The sequence below is a fragment of the Schistocerca americana genome, chromosome 1 (assembly GCF_021461395.2).
Source record: "Schistocerca americana isolate TAMUIC-IGC-003095 chromosome 1, iqSchAmer2.1, whole genome shotgun sequence".
Lineage (NCBI taxonomy): Eukaryota > Metazoa > Arthropoda > Insecta > Orthoptera > Acrididae > Schistocerca > Schistocerca americana.
Window position 1 is genome coordinate 703,634,891 of NC_060119.1, and position 26,105 is coordinate 703,660,995.

General features: G+C 41.9%; 1 protein-coding gene across 1 annotated transcript; it reads right to left on the bottom strand.

Moving 5' to 3' along the window:
* Positions 1 to 1,778: 1,778 nt before the first annotated feature.
* LOC124544970 (peroxisome biogenesis factor 10-like) lies at positions 1,779 to 24,382 on the bottom strand. The gene is made up of 3 exons (XM_047123721.1): positions 24,092 to 24,382; positions 13,849 to 14,057; positions 1,779 to 1,915 (listed from the first exon to the last, which is right to left on the bottom strand). The coding sequence occupies exons 1-3, from the start codon at positions 24,138 to 24,140 to the stop codon at positions 1,862 to 1,864; spliced, it is 312 nt and encodes a 103-aa protein (XP_046979677.1). The 5' UTR covers positions 24,141 to 24,382; the 3' UTR covers positions 1,779 to 1,861.
* Between the last annotated feature and the right edge of the window lie 1,723 nt (positions 24,383 to 26,105).

The following is a 26,105-nucleotide window of genomic DNA, read 5'->3' on the forward strand; positions in this document are numbered from 1 at the left end:
CCGCACCTTCCCTGTATCTACAGGTAAGTGTGACAACTCCATTCAGTAATGTATGGCCTCTCTTCTGACAGAACCATCCACTGCACCAACAATATCAGTACATTGACAAATATCTACAGTTTCTTTCAATGCCCTCTGTATAAATGCTTCAGTAAGTTCTGTTAGAGGATTACGGTAACATTTATAATACCTCTCAAATTTGACAGGTGGAGGCAGGAGGTCCATCAAAGCACAGGATATTCGGGCTGCTTTCCTTTTCTTCCCTTCCCAATACATCTCATGACATAAGCAACACTAATATTCCCTTATCTTTTGTGCATGTTACAGGAGATGTCAATGTACATTTTGCTACTTTACACATTTGACATTCCAGTACAATTTTGCTGGCTAGGTTTCTTCTCTTACTTACGTCCCACTATAATAATTGATTTTTCACTATTACAGTACTTACATTTAGCAACAGACAAAAGTAATTCCAAAATCCTACACTTATTAATTAAAATATAACAATTATTTTCAATATTTTCAACATCAGCACCGAGTTCATTTTTGGTAAGATGGATGAACTTGCATTTTGAAGCACTTCCTGGCAAACATTTAGGCCTAACCTCACTTCACTAAGGCATAACAATGTTTTCATTTTTGCAATTTCCAACAACATGGTTGTGTTGATTACCATAAAATTTACAACTGCAAATTAAAGATTAAAGTTCTTAGTTTTTGGCAATTCACACTGTAAAATGGTTGAAATACAAAGTCACAACAAGTTTACAAAAAATTCACACACACACATATTACCTCATGTAATCTATTTTTATCAACAGAAAGACTGACTGCAATTAATCCTAGCTCATAATACAATCAATATGTTCTCCAAAGGTATTGCACAAATGAGTTGCTATGGAAATAGCTGTGTCAAACTTAAATAATGAGGCACTGTGGGCAAAGTTTTATGTTTGACAGTAGTGTGACAGCTAGGCATTCACACCCGCATCTGCTTTAGAAAGGCATTTAAACATCAAAATAATGGAGAATTATACAAAAAAAAGTGTGTTTTTAGACTCGGGAAGAATAATGGAATGTCATCAAATAAAAAAATTCTATCTTTTGGGCCCTCATGCCATCCAGGTAACTGAAACTATTTTTTTCATGATCACACAGAAGTTCCATTGCCAATATGTGTTTGAAGAGTCTCTCCCCCCCCCCCCCCCCCCCCCCCCCAGAACAGTAGTAGTATGACTGAAAATAAAAGCCAATACAAATTTTGTACCTGAAGTACTATGGCTCTTTCACATACTAAAGTGCCTTGTATATGTTTCTGCTTCTCTTGATGCAAAATGATGCTTTTACTTCCTTTGTTTCCTGAAAGATAAATCGGTGGTTCAAAAAATTTCAACACACACTGTATCTTATCCACTCTCAGAAATGAACCCCTCTACACTTAAAAAGTTTATTCCACATTTGTTTTCTTTTACATCTTTTTTTCTACATACATTCTCCTCTGATAAATCTTCTGGACTCTATTCTCCTTATATTTGTGTACTTCTAACTGTCTTCTTGTTTTATACCAAGAACATCTTTCAGACACTTTTTGTGAGACAAAGGACAATGAAACACAAAAATAAAAGTATTTCACAACATGTATCTTAAAATTAGTTCAATACAACACAATGCCAATATATCAACATATGAGCTTATATCATTTTATGTGAATGCTGAATTCCCACTATAATAAATTTGGCATGCTAATGCAGCACCTTTTGTAACAGTGAGTTCTAAACAATAGGTAACATTTGTCTCTGGTACATACACAACAAGGAAATAAATATTCTTCTCCAGTATCTTAAGCCCACATCACTGTTCATATATTGTAACATTCAACTGGTGCTCTGCATGTTGGACAAGAGGTATTAGCCTGTGGAAATACATTACAAGACAAGAAATTTAAACTGGTGTTATCCAAACAAAATAAATATTTGACACATCAACTAGTAACAGAATCCTAAGGTTCTTACATAGGTACAACTATGTCTTGCAATCTTATCATTTATAGCCTACTGCGGCAGAATTTTAATTGCTTTGTGACAACAAAAGTAGCAAGTGAAAGGAAGTGCATAGTCATTAATACTAATCATCATGTTTGTTTCCTACATCACTAATACTTCTCTGAAGCTATTCAATGCCCTTCCACATGTAAGTTAGCACTCCTTTTACACTGAGGTGACAAAAGTCATAGGACAGTGATATGCACATGTACAGATGGCAGTAGTGTCATGTATACAATGTATAAAAGAACAGCACATTGGTGGAGCCATCATTTGCACACAAGTGATTCACATGAAAAGGTTTCCAATGTTGTTACGGCTGCACAATGAGAATTAACAGATTTTGAACATGGAATGTAGTTTGAGCTAGCTGCATGGGATATTCCATTTCAGAAATTGTTAGGGAATTCTCTGAGATTCACGATGTCAAGAGTGTGCTGAGAATAACAAATTTCAGACACTACCTCTCACCAGGGACAAAGCAGTGGTTGGTAGCATTCACTCATGACTGAGAGTAGCTGTGTTTGTGTGGAGTTGTCAGTACTAACAGACAATGCATCAAATAACTACAGAAATCAATGTGGGATGTATGACAAACATATCTGTAAGGACTGTGTGGCAAAATTTAGTGTTAATGGGCTATGGCAGCAGGTAACTGACACGGGTACCTTTGTTAACAGCATGACATCGCCTGCAGCACCTCTCCTGGGCTTATGACCATACTGGTTGGATCTTAGATAACTGCAAAACCGTGGCCTGACAGTTGGCACAGACCCCACAAAGCCATAGATCCAAGTTGTCAACAAGGCACTAAGTATTCTAGTGGGTATGATTACATATCAACAAGGTTAATCAAAGAGTGCTCACGCAAGTTTACTTCTATCTTAAGTTATTTGTGTAATCAATCTCTTTTTGGTGAAACATTTCCAAACTGGCTAAAATATGCTGAAGTTAAGCCCCTTTACAAGAAGGTGGATAAAGAGATACCATCAAACTATCAACCAATTTCACTTTTGCCTGCTTTCTCAACAAACATCTGAAAGGTTGTGTTCAAGTGTCTCCTTATGCATCTGACTGCAAATAATATATTGTCCAAGTCACAGTTTGGATTTCTTAAGGGTTCTGATAAAGAGCAAGCTATTTACACTTACAGTGAGAATGTACTTCATTCATTAGTTAATAAATTAGAAAATGTGGTTTTAACTAAGTGCATATCTGACTTTTCTCTATGTTTTCTGCATTTCAATCACATCCATGACAGCTGCACTTAGTGAGTAGTGCTCTCTCTCTCTCTCTCTCTCTCTTTCTCTCTCTCTCTCTCTCTCTCTCTCTCTCTCTCTCTCTCTCCCTCCCTCCCCCCAATCCAAAAAATCTTCTTTTCTTAAGTTTATGTGATAGAAAGCAATTACTACACACAAATCAATGAAGCAATTGATTGTTACCACCAGGGGTAGCCAAGCTGCTTATAGTAGTGTTCAAACCAAGGTGCTGGAGGTAACAGCCACCAAGTCTTTCTGCTTCTTCCAAAACAAATATCTCCGTAATTTGATCATATGGATTTCAGGTGCTAAACTAGCTGCATCTTATCATCCACTTCACAATGAGCAATAAGCAATATGACCACACCCAATTCCTGCATGTATTGGATAGACAAAGACCCAACACTTATTTGGCTGTAACATTTACTGAAAACCAACACACACTAATTTGTACCCTCCATCATTATTCACCAAGTAACTGCTTTGTACCTACACAGTAGCTTTGAAGTCTTTGACCAAGAAAGCTAATATACACTGAAACAACATAGCAACCTTTTTTATGCAGGAATGAGTATACCAATCATAGATGAAACTGAACATTAGACAGAGATGAAGAAAATGAAAAACATTTGAGAAAGTGTTCCTCTCACACATCAGCAGAAACTGAAAGGTCATTAAAGAAAAATCTAAAAGATGTATTCCAGCCACCACTTAAAACAGAACGAACCTTGTCAAGTCCTACAAAGGATATCATAAAACTTGTTATACAGCACATTGGTGCAAGACAATGAAACATTCACTTCCCTAGCTTTTGCAACTATTAGTTCCTTCCTCAGAGAGGAGGAGGGAGGGGTGGGAGGGGGAGGGGGAGGGGGAGGGGAAGGGAGAGGAAAGGAGGGTCCGGGAGAGGGGAGGGAGGGGGAGGGGAAGGGAGAGGAAAGGAGGGTCCGGGAGAGAGGGGTGGGAAGGGGAGAGGTACATTTTGGGGAAGATTAAAAATGAAGGGCAGGTGCCTCAGGTCCTACAAGAGAGGGACTCAACTGTTAAGGACAATGGAACATGGGTTACAAAGGTGAAACCAGAGGTGTGACAACATGGGATCAAATTTAGTATGCCGTAAGCACTTCAGTCCAAAAATGATGAAAGTGAGAAATACAAATTAAGATAAAAGAAATAAACAGAGCAATTAAGAAGATAGAGAAGGTGTGGACTGGACAGGAAAAAGAAGAAGGGAAGTATTACAAAGATGAAAAGTGAAAGCAATAAAGGATGATGTCCGAGCAGACTAGGGCACCAATGTGGAGCTACAGTTATAAAATGACAGCCAGTCAGTGACAAGAGTGGGGAACTTTCGTCTGACAAGCTAGAACTTCTTTGGGTGTTTCTAGGTGTGTGGTTATCTCTAACTACGTTGCTTTTTATTACCTTAAATTAATGGTATTATGATACTTATAGTGCTGTCGATCTAACAGTAAAGTACGAGGGTAATCCCAAAAGTAAGGTCTCCTTTTTTTTTTTTTTTTTTTTTTAAGTACAGAACTCTGTTTGTGTGGCAGTTGGTCACACTGTTATGAAGAGTGCTTCAAGCGCTGTGTGTAACCATGTGCACGCCACGTCGAGGCACTCAATCTCGGCTTGGCAGCCATTGAGAATGAAGCTCCCATTGGATGTTACCGCAAAGTGCAAATTGCGCGCAGTTATTCGGTTTTTGAACGCAGAGGGCACTGCGCTGATTGAAATCCATCGCCAATTGATGGAAGTGAATGGTGAGTTGTGCATGGATGTCAAAAATGTTCGTAAGTGGTGTAGAGTGTTTGCAGCTGGCCAGACTGAAATTCACGAGTGGGAGACCATCAGTTTCTGAGGAGACAGTGTTGAAGGTTGAGCAAAGCATGCGTGAAGATTGGCGGATCACCCTGGATGATGTCTGACAGGTACTGTGAGACTCTGAAAAAACTCAAACGAGCAATTCAGAACCGGAGAAGAGGAATGTGGTGTCACCGCCAGACACCACACTTGCTAGGTGGTAGCTTAAATCGGCCGCGGTCCATTTAGTACATGTCGGACCCGCGTGTCGCCACTGTGTGATCGCAGACCGAGCGCCACCACAAGGCAGGTCTCGAGATACGGACTAGCACTCGACCCCAGTTGTACGACGACTTTGCTAGCGACTACACTGCCGAAGCCTTTCTCTCATTTGCCGAGAGACAGTTAGAATAGCCTTCAGCTAAGTCCATGGCTACGACCTAGCAAGGCGCCATTAGCCTTACATAATTTGATAGTTATCGTATGAAATGTCTCAACAAGAAGAACAATGTATACAACAAGGATAAATAAAAGTTAAGAATTCGAGGAGCTGCATACTTTTCTTATTAGCATTCAATACTTATCCTGTTCCAGACTTCACGCCAGTCGGCGTGTGTGTACGCGTGCCTTTCTTTCGGCTACCCGTCACTGTGGACTGGCTGCCTTGTCAGTCCACAATATTGGCGACGAGGGAAACGTGTTCTTTCTAATTGCTTACATTTACTTGTATCATGGCTTCGTCAGATGTACTGTCCGAATTTTATCGCTTGCAGAATCAGCAGACGCAATCGTTATTGGATGCCCTTGGACAGCTCGTCCAGGGTCAACGTGCCATTCAAACCGATGCGGCAGCAGCCACTTCATCGCTGCCGCCACCACAACATGCAGTTGCACCGCCGTTTCGCAATTTTGACGCGGCGCAAGAGTCCTGGACGGAATGGTCACGCCAGTTTGGATTTCATCTCGCCACCTAGAGAATTCAAGGTAACGAGCGGCAGCCTCACTTATTGTCTTGTGTCGGCATGCAAATGTACCGTGTGATAGTGAAATTGTTACCCCGACGCGACGTAGCGACTCTGTCCTACGATGAAATTTTGTCGGCATTGGACGCCTATTTCAAAGAGACAGTTAATGTAGTTGCAAAAAGGTATACTTTCTTTCGTACAAAACGTACGGCCGGTCAGACTAATAGGGAGTGGGTTGCAACTTTGTAAGGACTTACTAGGGACTGTGCATTTGAATGTGACTGTGGCCTTCCTTATTCAGATACAATGGTACGTGATGCAATTGCACAGAACGTTTCTGATGTTCGCATACGGGAGCAAATTATGAAACTAGTTAATCCCTCCCTTCAACAAGTGATAGACATATTGGATAGACAAGACACACTTGACTCTGCTCAGGACTCTTTTGAAACTTCGCCAGCAGTGTGTAACATTAACCGGCCCACCGGGCGCGCTGCGCGGCCCGGTAACCTGCCCTCGCGCACTTCAACGCAGCTGCCGCCGCGCTCTAAACCAGGTGTGCCGCGCCAGCACACAAATGCAGTGAAATCATGCCCGCGGTGTGCTACTAGACATTCGCGTGAACATTGCCCGTTACGCCAAGCTATTTGCTTTTTCTGCAATAAAAAAGGACATGTTCAAAGTGTTTGCCAGAAAAAGCTCAGATCAGACAATCACAATCATTCCAGGCCCTTTGCTTCGCGCCGGAATCGAACCAAGGACACTCAGGCTCGTGGACCTTCACCCATGGACATTCATGCAGTTACTTCCACCCCATCCAGTGCCACTTTCTCTAACAGTGACTGTGTTCGTCCCACAAAAAGTGTGCGTCGACGTCGCCGGAAATCACGTCAATTAGCAAGTGATTCTGGACAAGTGTCTGTTCCAATTGCACAAAACAGTCGCTCTTGTCGTCAGCAGGACAATAAAATTTTTGTAGATTTGGACTTTAATGGCAAGGTCATACCATTCCAGCTCGATACCGGAGCAGCAGTTTCACTGCTCAATCACGACACGTACAAACAACTGGGCAAACCTCCGTTGCATGCCGCAAATGTTCAGTTAAAAAGTTATTCAGGACAGCAGATCCCTGTGTTAGGACAGTGCACCCTTCTTGCAACATACAAGGGACTAACAAAACATGTGTCATTTTACGTTCTTCGTTCTTCTACAGCAGTGAACTTGTTTGGTTTAGATTTATTTCAATTGTTTAACATGTCTATCGTAAATCAGGTCCTATCAGTGAATCAGACTGTGCCTTCAGACAGTGTTTCTCGTCTGTGTGAAGAATTTGCAGACATTTTTGCACCGGGCCTTGGTTGCGCTACGAACTATGAAGCACATTTGGAACTGAAAGTCAACGCGCAACCGAAATTTTTCAGAGCGCACAATGTTCCTCACGCATTGCGTGATGAGGTCGCAAGAACATTAAACGATTTAGAATCACGAGGTGTAATTGAACGTGTGCAAGCTTCTCTCTGGGCCTCACCCTTAGTAATTTTGCCAAAACCTTCCGGAAAACTGAGACTTTGTGTGGACTTCAAGGCAACTGTGAATCCACAACTCGTGATTGCAACTTTTCCCTTACCCCGCCTGGAAGATCTTTCTGATAAACTGTGCCCGGGTAAATACTTTTCGAAGTTGGACCTAGCAGATGCGTACTTGCAAATCCCAGTGGACGCCGAATCCCAGCGCGTCTTGGTGGTTAACACGCATCTTGGTTTGTACCGATTCAAAAGACTGCCATTCGGGTGTGCATCTGCCCCTGCATTGTTTCAGCAATATTTACAAACTATTTGTGCGTCGGTCCCTACTGCAGCAAACTATCTGGACGATATAGTGATCTCCGGACAGACAGCAGAAGATCATCTTGTGAACCTACGGACATTATTTCAGGTCTTGCGACAAAATGGTCTTCGCTTGCGGAAGGACAAATGTGTGTTTTTTGCTCGTGACTTGCCATACCTGGGACACGTCATCAATGCCCAAGGCATACATCCGAGTCCGGAGCACCTCCGTGCCATACAGGAATTGCCTTCGCCGCAGAATGTGAAACAGCTACAGAGTGTGTTGGGTAAAATTAACTATTATCATCGCTTTCTGCGCAATGCCTCTTCCATTTCAGCTCCGCTTCATAGCTTACGCCGTAAGGGTGTTCCGTTCGTCTGGACGACGGAATGCGAACGCGCCTTTCGCCAGTTGAAATCGGCGTTGCTTTCTAATACTTGCCTTACGCCATTCGATCCCCAGAAACCCCTTTTGTTGATGGTAGATGCATCGGATTTCGGGATCGATGCTGTGCTTGCGCACAAAGTTGGCTCACATGATCGCCCTATTGCCTTTGCGTCAAAATTGCTCTCGTCTGTGCAAAGAAATTATTCCCAGATAGAGAAAGAAGCTTTGGCTCTCGTGTTTGGTGTTACTAAGTTCCATGATTTCTTGTATGGTCGTCACTTTACCATTATCACAGACCACAACCCTTTGACGTCGCTTTTTCATCCGAACAAGCCTGTACCTCCACGTATAGCACAGAAATTCATTCGCTGGTCTATTTTCCTCTCGCAGTACCGCTACGATATCTTGTATCGGTCCACTGCTAAGCACAGAAACGCCGATGCGTTGTCCCGTTTGCCTGTTGCTGAGGATAAAGCATTCAATTCTTCCAAACTTGCTTGCATGTTCATTGATTCAGAAACCGATGAAGTGGTCGAATCGTTTTCGATTGATTTTCGTCGTGTAGCTACAGCCACCGCTGCTGACCCTGTCCTTGCTACCATTTTGCGTTTTGTTGCTACGCAATGGCCTTTGTCAAAGTCTCGGATCGAGGATCCGTTGGTTCGCCGATTTTTTGCTCACAAGGAGAGACTTTTTGTTCAACGTGGTGTTTTGTTGTTGCGTTCTGATAATGATCAGTCCAGAGTCGTGGTCCCACGTTCGTTACAGTCCTCTGTCTTATGGCTTCTTCACCAAGGACATTGGGGTATAGTGCGAACGAAACAACTTGCTCGTCAGCACTGTACTTGGTTCGGAATCGATGCTGCGATTACGAATATGTGTTGTTCTTGCATGGCGTGTGCCGAACAACAATCCGCACCGCCGCGGAAAGTCTTTGCATGCCCAAAAGCCACTTCCCCTTGGCAACGCTTGCACATCGATTTTGCTGGTCCATTCTGGAATGCTCGATGGTTGGTTCTAGTAGATGCCTTCAGTAATTTTCCTTTTGTTGTCCGGATGTCTTCCACGACATCCTCCGCCACCATACAAGTGTTGTCTGCTATCTTTTGCATTGAAGGTCTTCCGCAGACTATTGTTTCCGACAATGGCCCACAATTCATGTCCGCCGAATTTCAGTCATTCTGCCAGGCCAATGGTATTCAACATCTGACTTCCGCGCCGTTTTCGCCTCAGTCAAACGGTGCCGCTGAACGATTGGTCCGGACTTTCAAGTCACAGATGTTGAAGTTGAGAGAGTCGCATTCTAGGGAGGACGCATTGTTGCTCTTTTTGTCTTCGTATCGCTCTCAGCCCCGAGATGGTCGCTCGCCGGCTGAGTTGCTCCACGGTCGTCCTCATCGAACCTTGATGTCTTTGCTGCATCCGCCGCTTCAGGTTCCAGTGCAGCGGCAGACTTCTGCTTTTGCTCGAGGCGACGTTGTATTCTATCGCAACTATCGCGGTTCACGGCGTTGGCTCGCAGGCCACATTCTTCGCTGCCTCGGCCGCGCGATGTATTTGGTTTTGGGGGCCTCTGGTGAGGTGCGTCGGCATTTCAATCAGCTGCGCCTCTGTTGTCGCACGGGTTCTGCCGCTCCCCATCTGCTTTCAGCGACGGTGCCGTCCGGTCAGTGCCCTGGGGACCCATCTACTGGCTCGCCCCATCCCCAGGTGTTACCGACGATGCCTTCCATTTTGCCCCATGGCGGCGTGCCGCCGCAGCCTCCGCCGCAGGCGCCGGTCCTCCAGCCGGCGCCGCCTGCATTCGACGCTTCGCTGGGGCCGCCAAGCGCCTCCCTGGGTCACGCACCGCCGATCGCTTCCCGTGACCAGCCGTCCTCCGCCATGGAACTCTTGCCCGCTCCGGACCACATGACGTCATCGCGCGTCGGGTACCCCGACGCAATGGAGATCGACCCTTCGGCCCCTCCTGTCTCTTTACGTGCGCATACACCGCACGTTGATGTGCACCCTGGACTAGGTTTTCAGGCGTTTCCTAGCTCCCCTCGGACCGAATGGCCGCGTGCGGGTGGCACAGCCTCGCCTGTTGTTAGGCTGCACACCTCATCGCATATGTCAACATGGGGTCCTCCCCACGGCGGGCGGAAGCCTTATAACACGGCCGTTCGCCGATTTGCGGGGGAGGAATGTGGTGTCACCGCCAGACACCACACTTGCTAGGTGGTAGCTTAAATCGGCCGCGGTCCATTTAGTACATGTCGGACCCGCGTGTCGCCACTGTGTGATCGCAGACCGAGCGCCACCACAAGGCAGGTCTCGAGATACGGAATAGCACTCGACCCCAGTTGTACGACGACTTTGCTAGCGACTACACTGCCGAAGCCTTTCTCTCATTTGCCGAGAGACAGTTAGAATAGCCTTCAGCTAAGTCCATGGCTACGACCTAGCAAGGCGCCATTAGCCTTACATAATTTGATAGTTATCGTATGAAATGTCTCAACAAGAAGAACGATGTATACAACAAGGATAAATAAAAGTTAAGAATTCGAGGAGCTGCATACTTTTCTTATTAGCATTCAATACTTATCCTGGTCCAGACTTCACGCCAGTCGGCGTGTGTGTACGCGTGCCTTTCTTTCGGCTACCCGTCACTGTGGACTGGCTGCCTTGTCAGTCCACTACAAGGAATGTTGAGTAAGGGAGTACACATTCTTCATGACAAAGCTCGCCCACACATCGCTCGGCAAACCGTTGCTCTCGTGCAACAGTTTCAGTGGAACATAAACACCCACCCACCCTATAGTCCTGACTTGGCACCCAGTGACCGTTCCGTAAGTTAAAAGAACATTTGGCTGGATTGAGATTCAGCTCCGACGACGAGGTGAAAGAAGAGGTTCATAACTTTCTGAACAGCATGGCGGCAAGCTGGTATGACATGGGCATATAAAAACTGCCACAGTGTCAACAAAAATGCATCGACAGAAATGGTGATTGTGTCGAAAAATAGCTAAATGTTCAAGCTGTTAACTGATGTAAACCATTGTAGAAATAAACAGGTCTATGTACTTATAAAAAAATAGGAGACTTTTGGGATTACCTTCTTATTATCCAGCAAACACAACACACAATACGTAACTAACGCAACTGTTTTTCAATATGAATTAAAAGTTTGCCTAGCTTTGACTGTTTAGCTGAAACCATTATCTTGAGGTAATTTAATTAGTAGGCCTACTCTTTTGCTGTGGTAAGTTAGATTAACTGTTCGCACTTCTACGCACTCATCACCAATTGTCTGTGGTTTTATGGCTGCATTTCTGGCCCATGGTTATTAGGAAAATTTCACTCTATTCAACATCACCTACCTTGATCTGACCTTGTCAGACTCCTTCTCTCCACCCTGTACAAAGTATATATTGGAAAAAAAGGGGGACATGTGCTAGCTGAGGTTACATCCACGAGAATGTCAGGACATAAGGATATGTTGGGGCATTCTCCTCTCCATAATTCAGAGGAACTAGAATTGGGCAAGAGGATTCAGATACCCCATGTAATGTAGCAAGCACCCAGGCTAGAGCACGTGAGCAACTGGTACCAAGTGGGCCACGGTGGACAGTTGTTCTCTGAGTGTTCCCAGTCCTTAAGTCCACTATTCATTTCATTTCTTTTAATCCATCTTTACTAATCACTGCCACCTCTGGACTGAAGCAGGCAGACTACTTACCAATGTATTATCTTAGGCCTCCTATTTTTTCTGACGCCTCTCGCTTTACATTTGTCTCCCCTCAATCTTTCTTAAACTTTCCTAGCCAGTCCCTCACTTATCTCTCCAGAAGGGCAAATTTATCCAAAAATTAGAGTAGTATTGTGTACTTGTGTGTGTGTCTATCGACACAACTACATGTTTTGTCTCCTGAAGGTAAGTCCTAGTCAGCAACTTTGTCTCATAATTTTATCACAAAATAAATTATCACAGAGAACTCTCACACCACAGAACATAAGGCAAATTGTGATGTAACAAAGTAAGTCAACAAAATTACATCTTCTAGGACTGGATTATAACCTTTTAAAAATACAACTACGCAATGAAGTTCTGAACAAATGAAGTTCATAATCAGAGTATGACGTTTGACCTTGAGGTAACTCTAAACAGACGGTTAACCAAGAGGAACATCCACACAGGTTACACTAACTAATGACCTGAGATGGCCTTGGCAATGTGCCTTTCGCATGCAAGTGGGTTCAAAATGCAACAGCAATAGTGTGATTGAAAACCGGACCTGTGTTTTGGAAGTCCATTTCGCCCCACCAGGTATGCACACAAGAGAGGAAAATATGGAGATGAACCATCATGACGATAACTTGAAGATGTTTAAAAAAATGTGTCATTACGCTAATATGGCAGCACACATCTTATATTACTTCGCTAAATTTCTTCAATAAATCACAACAGTCTTACACTGGGAAAAGTGCAGGGTTATTCGTAAGTACCCCCATGATCTCTAAATATTACTGCAACAGACATTACGAAAGGGCTTACACATGTCAACAGCGACACTTTCCATCGTGGTACAAACAAGGTCACCACGTTGTTAAAACTACTGCCATATACACCTCAGTGTAAAATGTCCAACATTAGTCAAAGTGTTTAGGAACCTCCTCACAGTGATTTCACACTTTCTCTGTTATGTTTCCGTCATGTTAAAAGATTTCAAAATTGAAAATTTCATGCAGGGCTGTTACATTAAACATGTATTGACAACATCAGTGTCTACTGATGTACTTTGCAAATGAATCTTGGTTGTAATTATTAGTAAAAACTTGAGAGAGATTTGTAATTGGGAGAAATATCTATCTGCTGCTAGACAACTGTATGAAACGTAAGGGTTATATAACCTGAATGCATGTGTACCTACATACATTCCAAACTTCCCATCCTCACTTCCTATCTCTAGCCTTAGAAATTTTATGTCCCTCCTCTCTCTCACTGCCTCTGTGTGTGTGTGTGTGTGTGTGTGTGTGTGTGTGTGTGTGTGTGTGTGTGGTGTGGTGTGGTGGGGGGGGGGGGGGGGGGGGGGGGAGGGGGGGCACTTGGGCGGAGAGGATGTGGAATGTCTACAGCAATCTGCAACAGATCTGACTCAAGTTTTTGAGGTGTTAAGCACAACTCCTTATAATAACTGTTGAGTTGATCCCAGATCTCCATGTTCCTCTCTCTTAAAACTTGCTCGAGTTTATATTTTGTGTACTACACTAACACTCTTACAAGAATGTAAATAAAATGATTTGATTTCACAGAACAAATCTGAATTATTTTCTAGTCAAACAGAAGATTGGGATTAATAAATAAATGGGAATGCCAGGTAATCAGCTAACACAATTTCAAATTTTTTAATGAAAAGTTATATATAATATAACATAAGTCACTAAAAATAATGATCATTAACTTTAAAATTCATCATAATTCAGAATCTGATCAAAAATTTTTGCAGGGGGGACAAATGGTAAAATTTCTATAATTAATACAACATAATAAAACACTTATGAAAATACACAACTTACATTAATCCAGGCAAAAATGCAGTGTGTGTGAAAGTAGTGTCCACAAGATAAAACACTGCTAACACTCCTTAGTACATTTTCTTGACAAATTACACACGAACCAACTTCGTTTCTCCTTCGTCTCCTCCGATTTCGACGCTGTTCCCTACGAATTAAATGCCTCAGTTCCGTTTCCTTAGAAACATCCATGTTTATCTGAGAGGTCAACCCTGAAATAAGTGTGCAAATAATTAGTGTTTCAAACTTACAAGAGCTGTCAACTGACATTATTGTTTGGAAAAACTGTCTGTGCTTAGAAAATAACATAAAATAGAATCAGTAAACGTAAAATACTGATGTATAAACACAGATTAATTGTGACTAATCTCATTATAAATACACCTACAAATTCCTGACCCACATTCTACCTTGTATCTCTTTCTCTCTCTCTCACGCGCACGCGCGGGCGCGCGCGGCCACACACACACACACACACACACACACACACACACACACACAATTTAAGTCTGCTATTTCTTGAGAGAGAGAGAGAGAGAGAGAGAGAGAGAGAGAGAGAGAGAATATGCTTTTTTTGTGTGTGTGTGTGTGTGTGTGTGTGTGTGTGTGTGTGTGTGTGTTTTGCTGAATGATTACTACTCCATGTTTTAAGAATTGTGTTTATTTATTTATCTGGTTCTGCATTAAGCAGAAGAGCCTTGAAACAAAGTCCAAATTGCTTGTCGCTTTGTGGATAATGTATTATAAGAGGCATCCAGAAAGTAAGTTCTAATCACATCTAGAGATGCGCATGAGCAGGAATAGGGAGGAGATATGTGGAAATAATGCAGTGCAGTTTCAGTCTTGTGACAGCAGTATTTACCACATACTGCTAGGATAAAATGGCTGTTCTGATACTGTCTCCCGCCAACCACAGGATTCATGCAGTTATCTAATTTTGGCACACTCAAAAGCAATCTCCACCAGAGTTCCATCACCAATTGTGTCCCATGTATGGACACAACACCATGAGCAACAGTATGAACAGACGTTGGTGCAGGGAGCTAGGTAAACTGTGAACCAATATTCACAACAAAAACTGTAGTGGCCAACTGCCCCTGGTGATACCATGGAATGTCAATGCTGCAGTCAGATGTTTGGTTTTGTGTATGTTTGTCAGTTGCTGTAGCACACAACTTGTTACTAAGTCCAGAGTGAATTTGGCGAAATAGCATTTTTATTCCAGAATCCTCAGCAACAGCCATTTGACATTCGCTACTGTATAAAGTACTCTACATTCTCTCAGCATTAAAGACTTCAACTATACGCGTCACTGTTGTTATTGTCGTTGTTACATGTTTTCTAATGCCATTGGCCCACCTTTCACTGGGCCTTCCAGTAAACCTTTTTTTGTCTCTTGGAACTCTGCAAAGAATTTCCTTGATCAACCTACTACGCCGCACCAACTTCCATTTCATCTTCACTAGCCAAAATTACTACAGTGAGTTTTCTGATCCATTTGTTCCTGTCTCTGCCAGTAATCCACAACATCCATCTCATAGTAGGTTATTTAGAATTCAGTTTGTTTAACAATTTTCACATTAAATGTCCATGTCAGACTGTCATGCGTCAAAACTCAAGAGTCACATTAATTGTAAACTTTCCTTCTCAGACACATTGGAAGCACAGTTTTTAAGACATATTTAGTTTACCAAAGCCACCCAGGTCATTTTTAATCTTTCCGTTTATTTTCCCCTATCCAGCTAATCATTCTCTGCAACAAATACAGAAACACACCAATTTGTTCTCGGACTTCACTGCTAATCTGAATACTTATCTTGTTGATTACAAATTATTTTAGTGTTAATCCAACAGGTTTCTGTTCTACACCAGTATTTCAACTTCGTCCATTCATTGTTGAAATTTAACAGTGCTAGAGGCAAACATTGCAGGATCATCAGCAAAACAAATATGTGCCATTACACACAATCATTTTCCCAGTAGTTTTTATTACATGGTCTTCAATCTGAAGAAAGATCTGATGGAGCTCTCCATACTTGTCTATCCCGTACAAGCCTCTTCATCTCTATCTATCTCAACATACATCCACTTGAACCCGCTCACTCTAGTCAACCCTTGGCATTCGTTTACAATTCTTGCTCTTTGCATTTCCCTCCAATACCAAACTGATAATTCCTCAATGTTTCAGCAATTTTCTGTCAACCGATCCCTTCTTTTAGATAAGTTGTTCCAAAAACTACTTCTCTCCTTAATTCATTCAATACACACTTTACTATTGTTGCAGATTATGACTTTGTATCTATACGGGCTATGACAATGAACTTATTATGTTCATTTAGTTCACCCACATTCTTATTTTTTTATTATTAATCCTACTCTCGCATTACCCTTTTTGATTTTGTGTTGATAACTATTTACTCACCCCCTGCATGATCAACAATTCTATTCTTCCTGCCTTCACAAAATTCTTACTATATCAAACTCCAAAACATCCATTTCCTTTCATAAATTCTGAAACTACCTACACAATTAAATGATGTAACAATTCATGCTGAACCTCTAGAATGCGGGATTTGTGTTTTCTGATAACGTCCTCCCGTGTAGTACCCACCTGGCGATCTTAATGGAGGATTATTTTGTCTCCAGAATTTTTTCCCTGAGGATAACAGTTTAAAAATAGGACAATTCCTCTAGTTTTAGTGATACAGCATCTCCTTCAGTGATTCATATCTCATTCTAAATTTCTTGCAATAATGATAAAGTGCGAAGAAAGTTTCAACATTGACATATACACTCTTTTATACAAGAGCAAAGGTTGGATCAAAGTGTGTTTCATAAGGGTTGTTAATGCAGGTTTCGTTAAAAATTACCTGTAAGCTTTATCGAGAGATATGAATCAGAGATGGGATTCCTCTCATATACAATTAGTTCACACCTTTAAAACTGTCTACTTTGCAGAGACGGATAATGGTCACTAAAAATCAGTTTTTTCGGATTGTTTTACACCAAGGCTTTTTTTATTTTATTTTTTTTAAAAAAAAGAGGAGGATTTCTGTTATATGAAAAAAGTTGGTTGCTGATAAAGCAATGATTTATGCAGCAGATGGATTGGCTCCAAGTAATAATCTTGAGCACCAGAGAGTGATGTCTGATCTCTATAGTGGAAATGTTATAAAGTGATGTGAAGTCATTGGAAACATCTCAATATCAGTCAGAAATTTCCACAAAAGCCACGTTTGACATCAAGGCAATATTCAAACTGTCGCTAAAAACAGCCATGGCTTCGTTCGCCGTAAAAATAGTTCCCATCGCAACTTATGGAATAGATCTCATTTGGGAAAAGTAGAGTTAAAAGACCTAAGGAGTCTCAAAGCAGTTAAATCACGCTTCTTGAAAGCCGCCTCAGGTGTTTCAAAACACACACAGTCAACGCTAGTAAATGAACTCTCCAGGGAACCCTTCTTCATAGAGTAACTGCATATGAAACACCCATCCACCAACAACTTGAATAAACTCCTACATGAAAGAGAGAAGAAGAGAAGGGAAATTTGGCTGAACTTTCATACAACAGAAGCCATGACAAACAGATCCTGGACCAACACAAATCAAGAACTCCGACACCTGAATAGCAGTGCATGGATAAAACCACAAAATACGCAAGACCAAGAGTTTCCACGACCCCGGCAGCAACTGTGTGTGAATTGTGTGACCGACCCTGTGACCATTACCAGGTGACCAGCTGTAAAGAAACGGGTAAAATCACTGGTAGAACTGTAAATAATGAACAAGGTGTGATATCAGAAAGCATTGTAATTTATGCAACCTATTCACAACTTGTGCGCATTTATTCTAATAACAAGAAATTTCACAAATGAAAATACCTAGATACTTAAATCACACAAAATAGACAACTTTCTATCAGAAAGGTCGAAATTGTCAAATAACCTAATGTTAAGAAATTTAAATGAAAACAGAAGGCCGGAAAATAAAAATTACTGCACACTTTTAGACGTTTCCAATTCACTCAAGATTTTGTGTTGCAACAGTGCATATGAAGTACATGAAATGATTACATTTACAGACCAATAATACAAGTGGTTCTGAGACACCAGGTATTTGACCCATGGTGAAACACCTATATTAGTACTGATGCAGCCGCCAAGGGCAGCAATGCAGGCAATAACTCTGGCATCCAGTCGGTCATACAGATAGCAAATACTGTCCTGGGATATGTTATGTCATGCCTGCTCAACCTGTTCATGTAGTTCGTAAGAGTTGTTGGCTGACGAGTCCCACAAGTCTCTTCTTGTTTCCTCGTATCCTACACATGCTCAATTGGAGTTTCTGCTGGCCAGGAAAATTGCTGCACATCTTGCAGAGCACACCGAGTTTCACGAGCAGTGTTTGCTTTGTTTTGTTATAGGGTGAAAAAACGACTAGGGTCATATGCACCCACGTCAGAAACATAGAACATGAAATGGAAATAAAGTCCCATGCTTATAGACAGAGCATACGGGAACGATGCGGGAGACCCACTCCAACATACTAGGCAAGGTCCTAATGGACGTGGTTTGCCGTTGCCTTCCTCTGACCATAATGAGGATGAATGATGATGATGATGAAGACGACAACACTACCACCCAGTCATCTCGGGCCGGGTGAAAATCCTTAACCCCGCAGGGAATCGAACCTGGGACTCCGTGTCGGGAAGCGAGAATGCTACCACGAGACCACAAGCTGTGGACATAGAACATGGAGAGAAAAAAGAAAAAGAGAGAAGAAGAAGAAGAGTTAAAAATGACTACATGTTACGTCCAATCAATGGACGGAAAGACAGCTAAAAACAGGGATTTGAAGTAAGGTCCATAAAATACACCATAGAGAAATGGAGGTACTGAACTAAAGATTAACCATCCTTCACCATACTGCTTCGACGGACAAACAGTAAAACATGATATACAGCCTGTGTGTTTTTCACTAAAACAGCTGATAACTCAAGACAGAAAACATAAATGAGAACATAAGTAGTCAAAAAACGGGCATTCCATCAGGAAATGGCGAACTGTTTAAAGTTGAGGACAATGAGCACAAAGCGGTGGAGGAGAACCTCAGAACAAATGGTGATGGCTAAACTGATAGTGTCCAATATGCATCATAGCTACAATGATTTCCTCATGGCGAGAGGGGCCGAGAGGAGGTCGTCCAAGCCACTGGGAGAAGTTTGATTTTCTGGAGCTTGAGCCCATGAAGGGAGAACCAATGGTGATGCCAAAATGGCACCGCCTGCTGACAGACAGCAACACAGAGATCATCAGAGGTAATGGAAGAACTAGCAGCGGAAGATACAGGGATTACACCCTTGGCAGCAGCGTCAGCAGCCTCGTTTCCTGTCAGACCGACGTGAGCAGGAACTCACTTAAACATCACAGCGGCTCCATCAAGAGTAAGCAAGTGGCAGCTTTCCTGGACCCATTGCACTAAGGAATGGAAGGTATACAGCACACAGAGGCTCTGAAGGTCACAGAGAGAGTCAGAGCAGACGGCACTATTCAAAAGCCTATGTCTATGGATGTACTGTGTGTCCTGATGTCATGGCCACTTTGTGGGTGAGCATTATCCTGCTGGAACAACACACCACCTTCCTGTTGCAAAAATGGCAGAAGAACGATGTGCTGAGTGCTGGTTAACGCCCCATACATAGACACCAAAGGTGAATGAAAGTTGTAGTTTATCGCATCCCAGATCATAATGCCTGGGATGGGGCCAGTATGTCTTGGATGAATGCACTCTACAAGACAGTGCTCACCAGGTCTACACCGTACATTGCTCGCAGAATCTGCTTTAATCACTGAAGACCACAGTGCACCATTCTACCTTCCAAGTGATCCTCTGATGGTACCAATTGAGTCATGAACATCGATCCCGTAACATGAGTGGGAGATGGGCTAGAGGTGTGCTTACCAGTAGTTCCACTGCCAATAACCAGTTCGCAAACAGTTTGTGTTGATATGTCTGGGCTCACAAGGCCTCTAATCTGTACTGTGGTAACTGTACGATCTGCCACTACTGCCATTATAATATGACAATCCCGGAGGGCGTCAGTGCTGCATGTACATCTAGAACATCGTCTACAAGAGTGAGAATGTTCACGTGAGCATTGATATAAGCATTATTGCGCAACTGACACAGCACATCCAACTTGTGTGACAATTCTCCAAAACGATCATCCCTCAACTCGGAAGGCCACGACCCCTTTCAAACCCGCTCAGTCAGCTGTAGCAAGCACAAGTATACAATGATTCTTTGTATCCTCTTTTAATCTCTCGCACTTAAGTGCACACACACGTGCTCTCTCTCTCTCTCACTCTCACACTCACACACACACTATCTGTATGAAACTTCCTGCTCGTCAGTTTATGAGAAATGTTTCCTCTAGATAGCTGACTTTAGAACCAGATGAAGGGTGACATAAAACAATGGTCAGCCATTGAAAAATATTTTTTAATTCATACCAAGTACAGAAGCAAACTGACAAGTTCTTTGAAGGAAAGGAATATTATTAAAACTATCATAAGGTACAATTACCAATGAATAAATTATGTTTGATTGTACAAGTGTTCATAAATATTCAAGTTTCAATTGTTTGTTTCATAAGAGAGATCCGTTAAAAGTTTTTTGAGAAAACCTCTTAGAAGAGAAATACCCTTTGTTATACAATTGTCAAGGCTGCACTTTTGCATTCACATGGCAATGCAGATATAGAAAGGGGATTCTCATTGCTTAGGAATATCTTGAACAATGAGTGCAGATACATGTGAGAAAAATAATGAATGCCGATTGTATGATAAAGTGTTTGAAGAGACGGCTCACTCTGTAATTATCACTCAAATTTTTCAATTGGCTCATATCAGATATGAGTAATATTGTGAAGATGAGAAGAGAAGCAATGTTGGAAATTGCTATGAAAATTAGGGAACAAGAAGTGAAGAAAATTAAGGACACTGAAAAGGTACAGGAAGCAGCTGACAAGTGAAAAAGCAGTGCCATATTATTATTATTATTATTTTCAAAGAATCAAAAATAAAGTAACACTTGATGACCTAAGTCTGTAAAGAAATCTAAACAAGTTTCCACATTACCTTTAAACATTAAATGTTGTAAACATTTTGTTTGTATTATTCTTAATATGGTATCGTACAGCTGCACTCTAGAGCTTTTTCAAGTTTTAGATATATTTGTGCTGAATAGGAGCATGCCAGTATTATTATAATAAAAGTGAAATTATTATTATTATTAAATTTTGTAGTAGTTTTATATGTTGATTATAATCGACACATAAGTAACATTCAGGTATTTTAGCAATTTATTTTCGTGTGTATTTTATTACAGAAAAATCTACACACCTGCAATATATTTCAACATACTCCCCCCTCCCCCCCCCCCCCCCCCCCCACACACACACAAACTAAGGAATTAAGGCTTGTATCATATCTTGGCACTACTTGCAACATACTCTCTTCACAGAATTTGGTCGCCTGCAATGTGAACCTGTTTTGGACTTTACCTTGATCTCATCACCACTTGAAATATGCTGACTGGCAAGAAATTTCTTGAGATGAGAAAAGAAATGGAAGTCGAGTGGAGAAAGGTCCAGACTGTAAGGGAGGGTGACAAAATTGTTTCCACAAAATTAATCAAGCATCATCACCACCACCATCATGTCCGTCCCCAGTAGCTGAGTGGTCAGCACGACAGAATGTCAATCCTAAGGGCACGTGTTCGATTCCTGGCTGGGTCCGAGATATTTTTCCGCTCAGGGACTGGGTGTTGTATTGTCCTAATCATCATCATTTCACCCCCATCGACGCGCAAGTTGCTGAAGTGGCGTCAAATCGAAAGACTTGCACCCGACGAACGGTCTACCAGATGGGAGGCCTTAGTCACACGACATTTACATTTTTATTTATCATCATCATTATTACGTAATAAATAAAAATGTAAATGTCGTGTGACTAAGGCCTTATCATCATCATTATTATGTGTCCACAGCTCGTGGTCTCGCGGTAGTGTTCTCGCTTCCTGAGCACGGGGTCCCGGGTTCGATTCCCAGCGGGGTCAGGAATTTTCACCTGCATCGAGATGACTGGGTGTTGTTGTGTCGTCTTCATCATCATCATCATTTCACCCCCATTACGGTTGGAGGAAGACAATGGCAAACCACCTCTGCTAGGACCTTGCCTAGTACAGCGGTGCGGGTCTCCCGGTCATCCCCTATGCTCTGTCAAGGAGTATGGGACTTCATCATCATCATCATTATTACATGTGCAGTATGTGGTCACGTTTTGTCATGCATGAACATGATACAAGTCAGTAGTTCCGTATTGCATGGCGTAACTTCAATGTCTCTCAGTAATCTGTAACACTGATTGCTGTGTCTTGTTCCATCCGGTTTGCTAACAAAATTCACTGACAGTCCCAAAACTCAGTGCAAATGATTTTTCTTGGAGAAAGATGTGGCATTGTATTCTTGGGTTTAACATCTACATCTGCAGACATAATCTGCAAGCCACCAATAATTTCCTTCCATGTTCCACTCGTAAATAGAGCAATGCCTCCATATGAGCCATAATTTCTCATATCTGTGAAGTACTTAACCGAAATGTATGTTGGTGGCAGTGTAATTGTTCTGAAGCCAGCTTCAAATGCCTGTTCTCTAATTTTTCTCAACAGTGTTCCTTGAAAATAACATCATCTTCCCAGCAGGGATTCCCATTTGAGTTCTCCAAGCATCTCCTTAATACTTGTGTGTTGTTTGAACCCTTACTGGTAACAAATCTAGAAGCCCACTTCTGAACTGCTTTGATGCCTTCCATTAACCCAACCTGGTGTGGATCTCAAATACTCCAGCAGTACCCAAGAATAGGTCACAATACAGCGTCCTGTATGCAGTCTCCTTTACAGGTGAACCACACTTAACCAAAATTCTCTCAATAAACCCAAGTTGACCATGCGCTTTCCCTTCCACAATCCTTACATGCTTGTTCCATTTCATATCGCTTTGCAATGTTAAACCCAGATATTAAAACAACATGACTGTAACAAGCAACACAATACTAATGCTGTATCTGAACAATACTGGTTTGTTTTTCCTACTTATCACCATTAACTTTTTTTTCTAAATTTATATCTAGCTGCCATTCATCACACCAACTAGAAATTTTGTCTAAGTCATCTCGTATCATCCTACAGTCACTTGCCTTCAACACCATCCCATAGTTCAATCCCGCGTCCGGCCATCCTGATTTAGGTTTTCCGTGATTTCCCTAAATCACTCCAGGCAAATGCCGGGATGGTTCCTCTGAAAGGGCACGGCCGACTTCCTTCCCAATCCTTCCCTAATCCGATGAGACCGATGACCACGCAGTCTGGTCTCCTTCCCCAAACCAACCAACAATCCCATACAACACACATCAGCAAACAACTATTGCAAATTGCTGCCCACTGTCAGTCAGGTCATTTAAGTAATCACACTTCCCCGGGGAACACCTGGCAATACCCTGGTCTCTGATGGAACACACACAGTCGAGGACAACTTACTGCATTGTTTTACTTAAGAAGTCTTCAAGCCACTCACATATCTGGGAACATATTCCACGCGCTTATACCTTCGTTAACAGTCTGCATTGGGGCACTGTGTCACATGCTTTCTGGAAATCTAGAGCTATGGAATCTTCCTGTTGCCCTTCCTCCATAATTTTCAGCATATCATCTGACGAAAGGGCACGTTGAATTTTGCTTGGACGATGCTTTCTAAAACTGTGTTGATTCGTGGACATAAGCTTTTCTCTCCAACAAAAATTTATGATATTTGAACTAAGAATATGTTTAAGTAGTCTGTAGCAAACTAATGTTAAGGATATTGGCCTGTAATTTTGCATGTCCATTCTTTTACCCTTCTTATATGCAGGAGTCGCCTGCACTTTTTTCCAGTCACTTGGGACTTTACACCAAGTGGGAGATTCATGACAAATGCAAGCTAAACAGATATATTTCAAAGAGATTAAGTACTTTAAATAAAATAAATAAATAAATAAAAAAACAGCAACCCTGATATGGTGTTCAGTATTAAGACAGACTGCCTACAAACTGCACTTTAAAAAAATCCACCTGATACAGCCCAACAACAAAGATAGCAAACATATGAAATTTGTATTTCTTGTTAAAATGTAAGAAACTTTTATCTCACCTGTTATTTGCTTAGTGAACAAATCCGTCCTTACAGTTATTCGTGGCATGCTATTGTCAGTCTTTTCCAACAGAAAATCACATCTTCTCGCTTCAGTTTCATAGCCGCATATTTCCTATACCTCAAAACATTCAACGCAGTTTACGTCGTCCGCCACCCACTACCCAGGAAGCTCAAGCTCACTGTTTGTTTACGTGAACAAAGAGGTTCGTGAACACAATACAGAGGCTTCTACTCCCAACGAAATGGAAACGCACGACTATTGTCGTGAGGGCACTGTCTCGCGCCAGTAAAATCACAGTCTAACATAACAGTCGCGACACTCACTGCTGTAAAAGTTGTTGCCGTTTGACAGATGGAGCGACACTAGCGCTCCAAGCGGCAGGTAAGGTGAACGTTAGACGAGTTGTAAGCATAATGTTTGTTTACATCCATTTCCTACGTAATTTCCGAATTATTCGAGTTATTTTCCTGCCTCCAAGAGTTTGTTTAGTATCGGAAGGCATATATGTTTCTATTAATGATTCTAAAATAAGCGCAAGTATGGACAAAAACCATGAATAGAGTGGCAAGCTACAACACATTCGTGAAGAAACACTTGTGACATTGGACAGAATTGCAGCTTATGACGTTGATATCAAAAGAATATAAACACACAGATTCACATGTAAGAAGCACAGACATGTACCTCTACACGCAAAAGCGATCGACAGCTCGTTTATCGTTCTGTAGGCCTACTGTGTGTGTCATTGTTGCCTGTTGCCGCAAGTACGACCTTAATCTTTATATTATTCAAAGTGGGTAAAGCAACTGCCAAATAGTGGCAGATATATGCTGACAACATCATAATGAGCTGATTACATTACATTTCACGAAAAACCAAATATTTGAATAATTTTCAAACAATCTGTCTGTAGGCACTTTCCTTGCCCCGTAATAGTTTCGCTGGATCTGCACATTCTGACACTTCACACGCTTTTGTTAGACATGAACAGCTGCACTTAATCTAACCACTTTATCGTCAAAGCACGTCTGTGGTGACGATTCGCATGAATCTGGCACTGCTACATGGAGAGCTGAACTGGCTGCTTCTGTGTCATGCGACTGTTTTACAGCTTTAGATTGACTGTCGAATATTTGTGGCAGTTCCCTCTTCATCGTCAGTTGAGCTGGCTTATTTAGGATGTCAAACAGTGTGGGTACTGCATTCGACACGACTATGTTATTGTCTGCGTTCATGAAGTGGTTTTCTTCGAAATGTAGCGGACAAAACCTAATATTATTATACAGGTAAACTGGGTCTTTCTTCATAAGGTCTTCTCGTCTGCTATTAACAAGCCATTTTCTGCTCCTAAAACGATACATTCATCATTTATACACATATAGTTTGCAAGTGAATCTTGACGATACAGTTTAGTAACATGATGGTATATACCTCTCAGGATCCTTAGGAAACCTAAAAAGAGACAGCTGTGGTGTCTTTTTCCTGTTGTTGCTGCAATTTATTGCGCTACAAACGGTCCCGATGGTAAAAAACATTGTATAAATCAAAATAATCAATCACTATACGCTTTCACGATCGCGCCGAACTCACAGTTCAACCTACCAGCCGCTTGGGGCGCTGCTGGCGCTGTAGGCAACAAAATCGAAGCGAAGTGTCACGACTGTTATGTTAGACTGTGGTAAAATCCTATTTGCGTTGATGTTTGGACCGGAAACCGGTATTACGTGCCTAGTGCTGTCCACGCCTGGCTGTAATGACAGCAGAGCAGCTGGTGCGGGATTCTATCTCGAGTGGAATATGATTATATATTCGTATCTTTAAAACTGGTACACTTTTAATTATTTTCATTCTTCAGTTATCCCTACGCACTTAACAAATTATCGAGTATACTGAAAAGTCAGACTACTATTAAAGGGGAAAATATGATGGCAATTACATTTCAGTTCCGCTTCAGAATTTTCGCCTGACACAAAGAAATCATGTGATTGCTATTTTTGTAACAGATGTGTG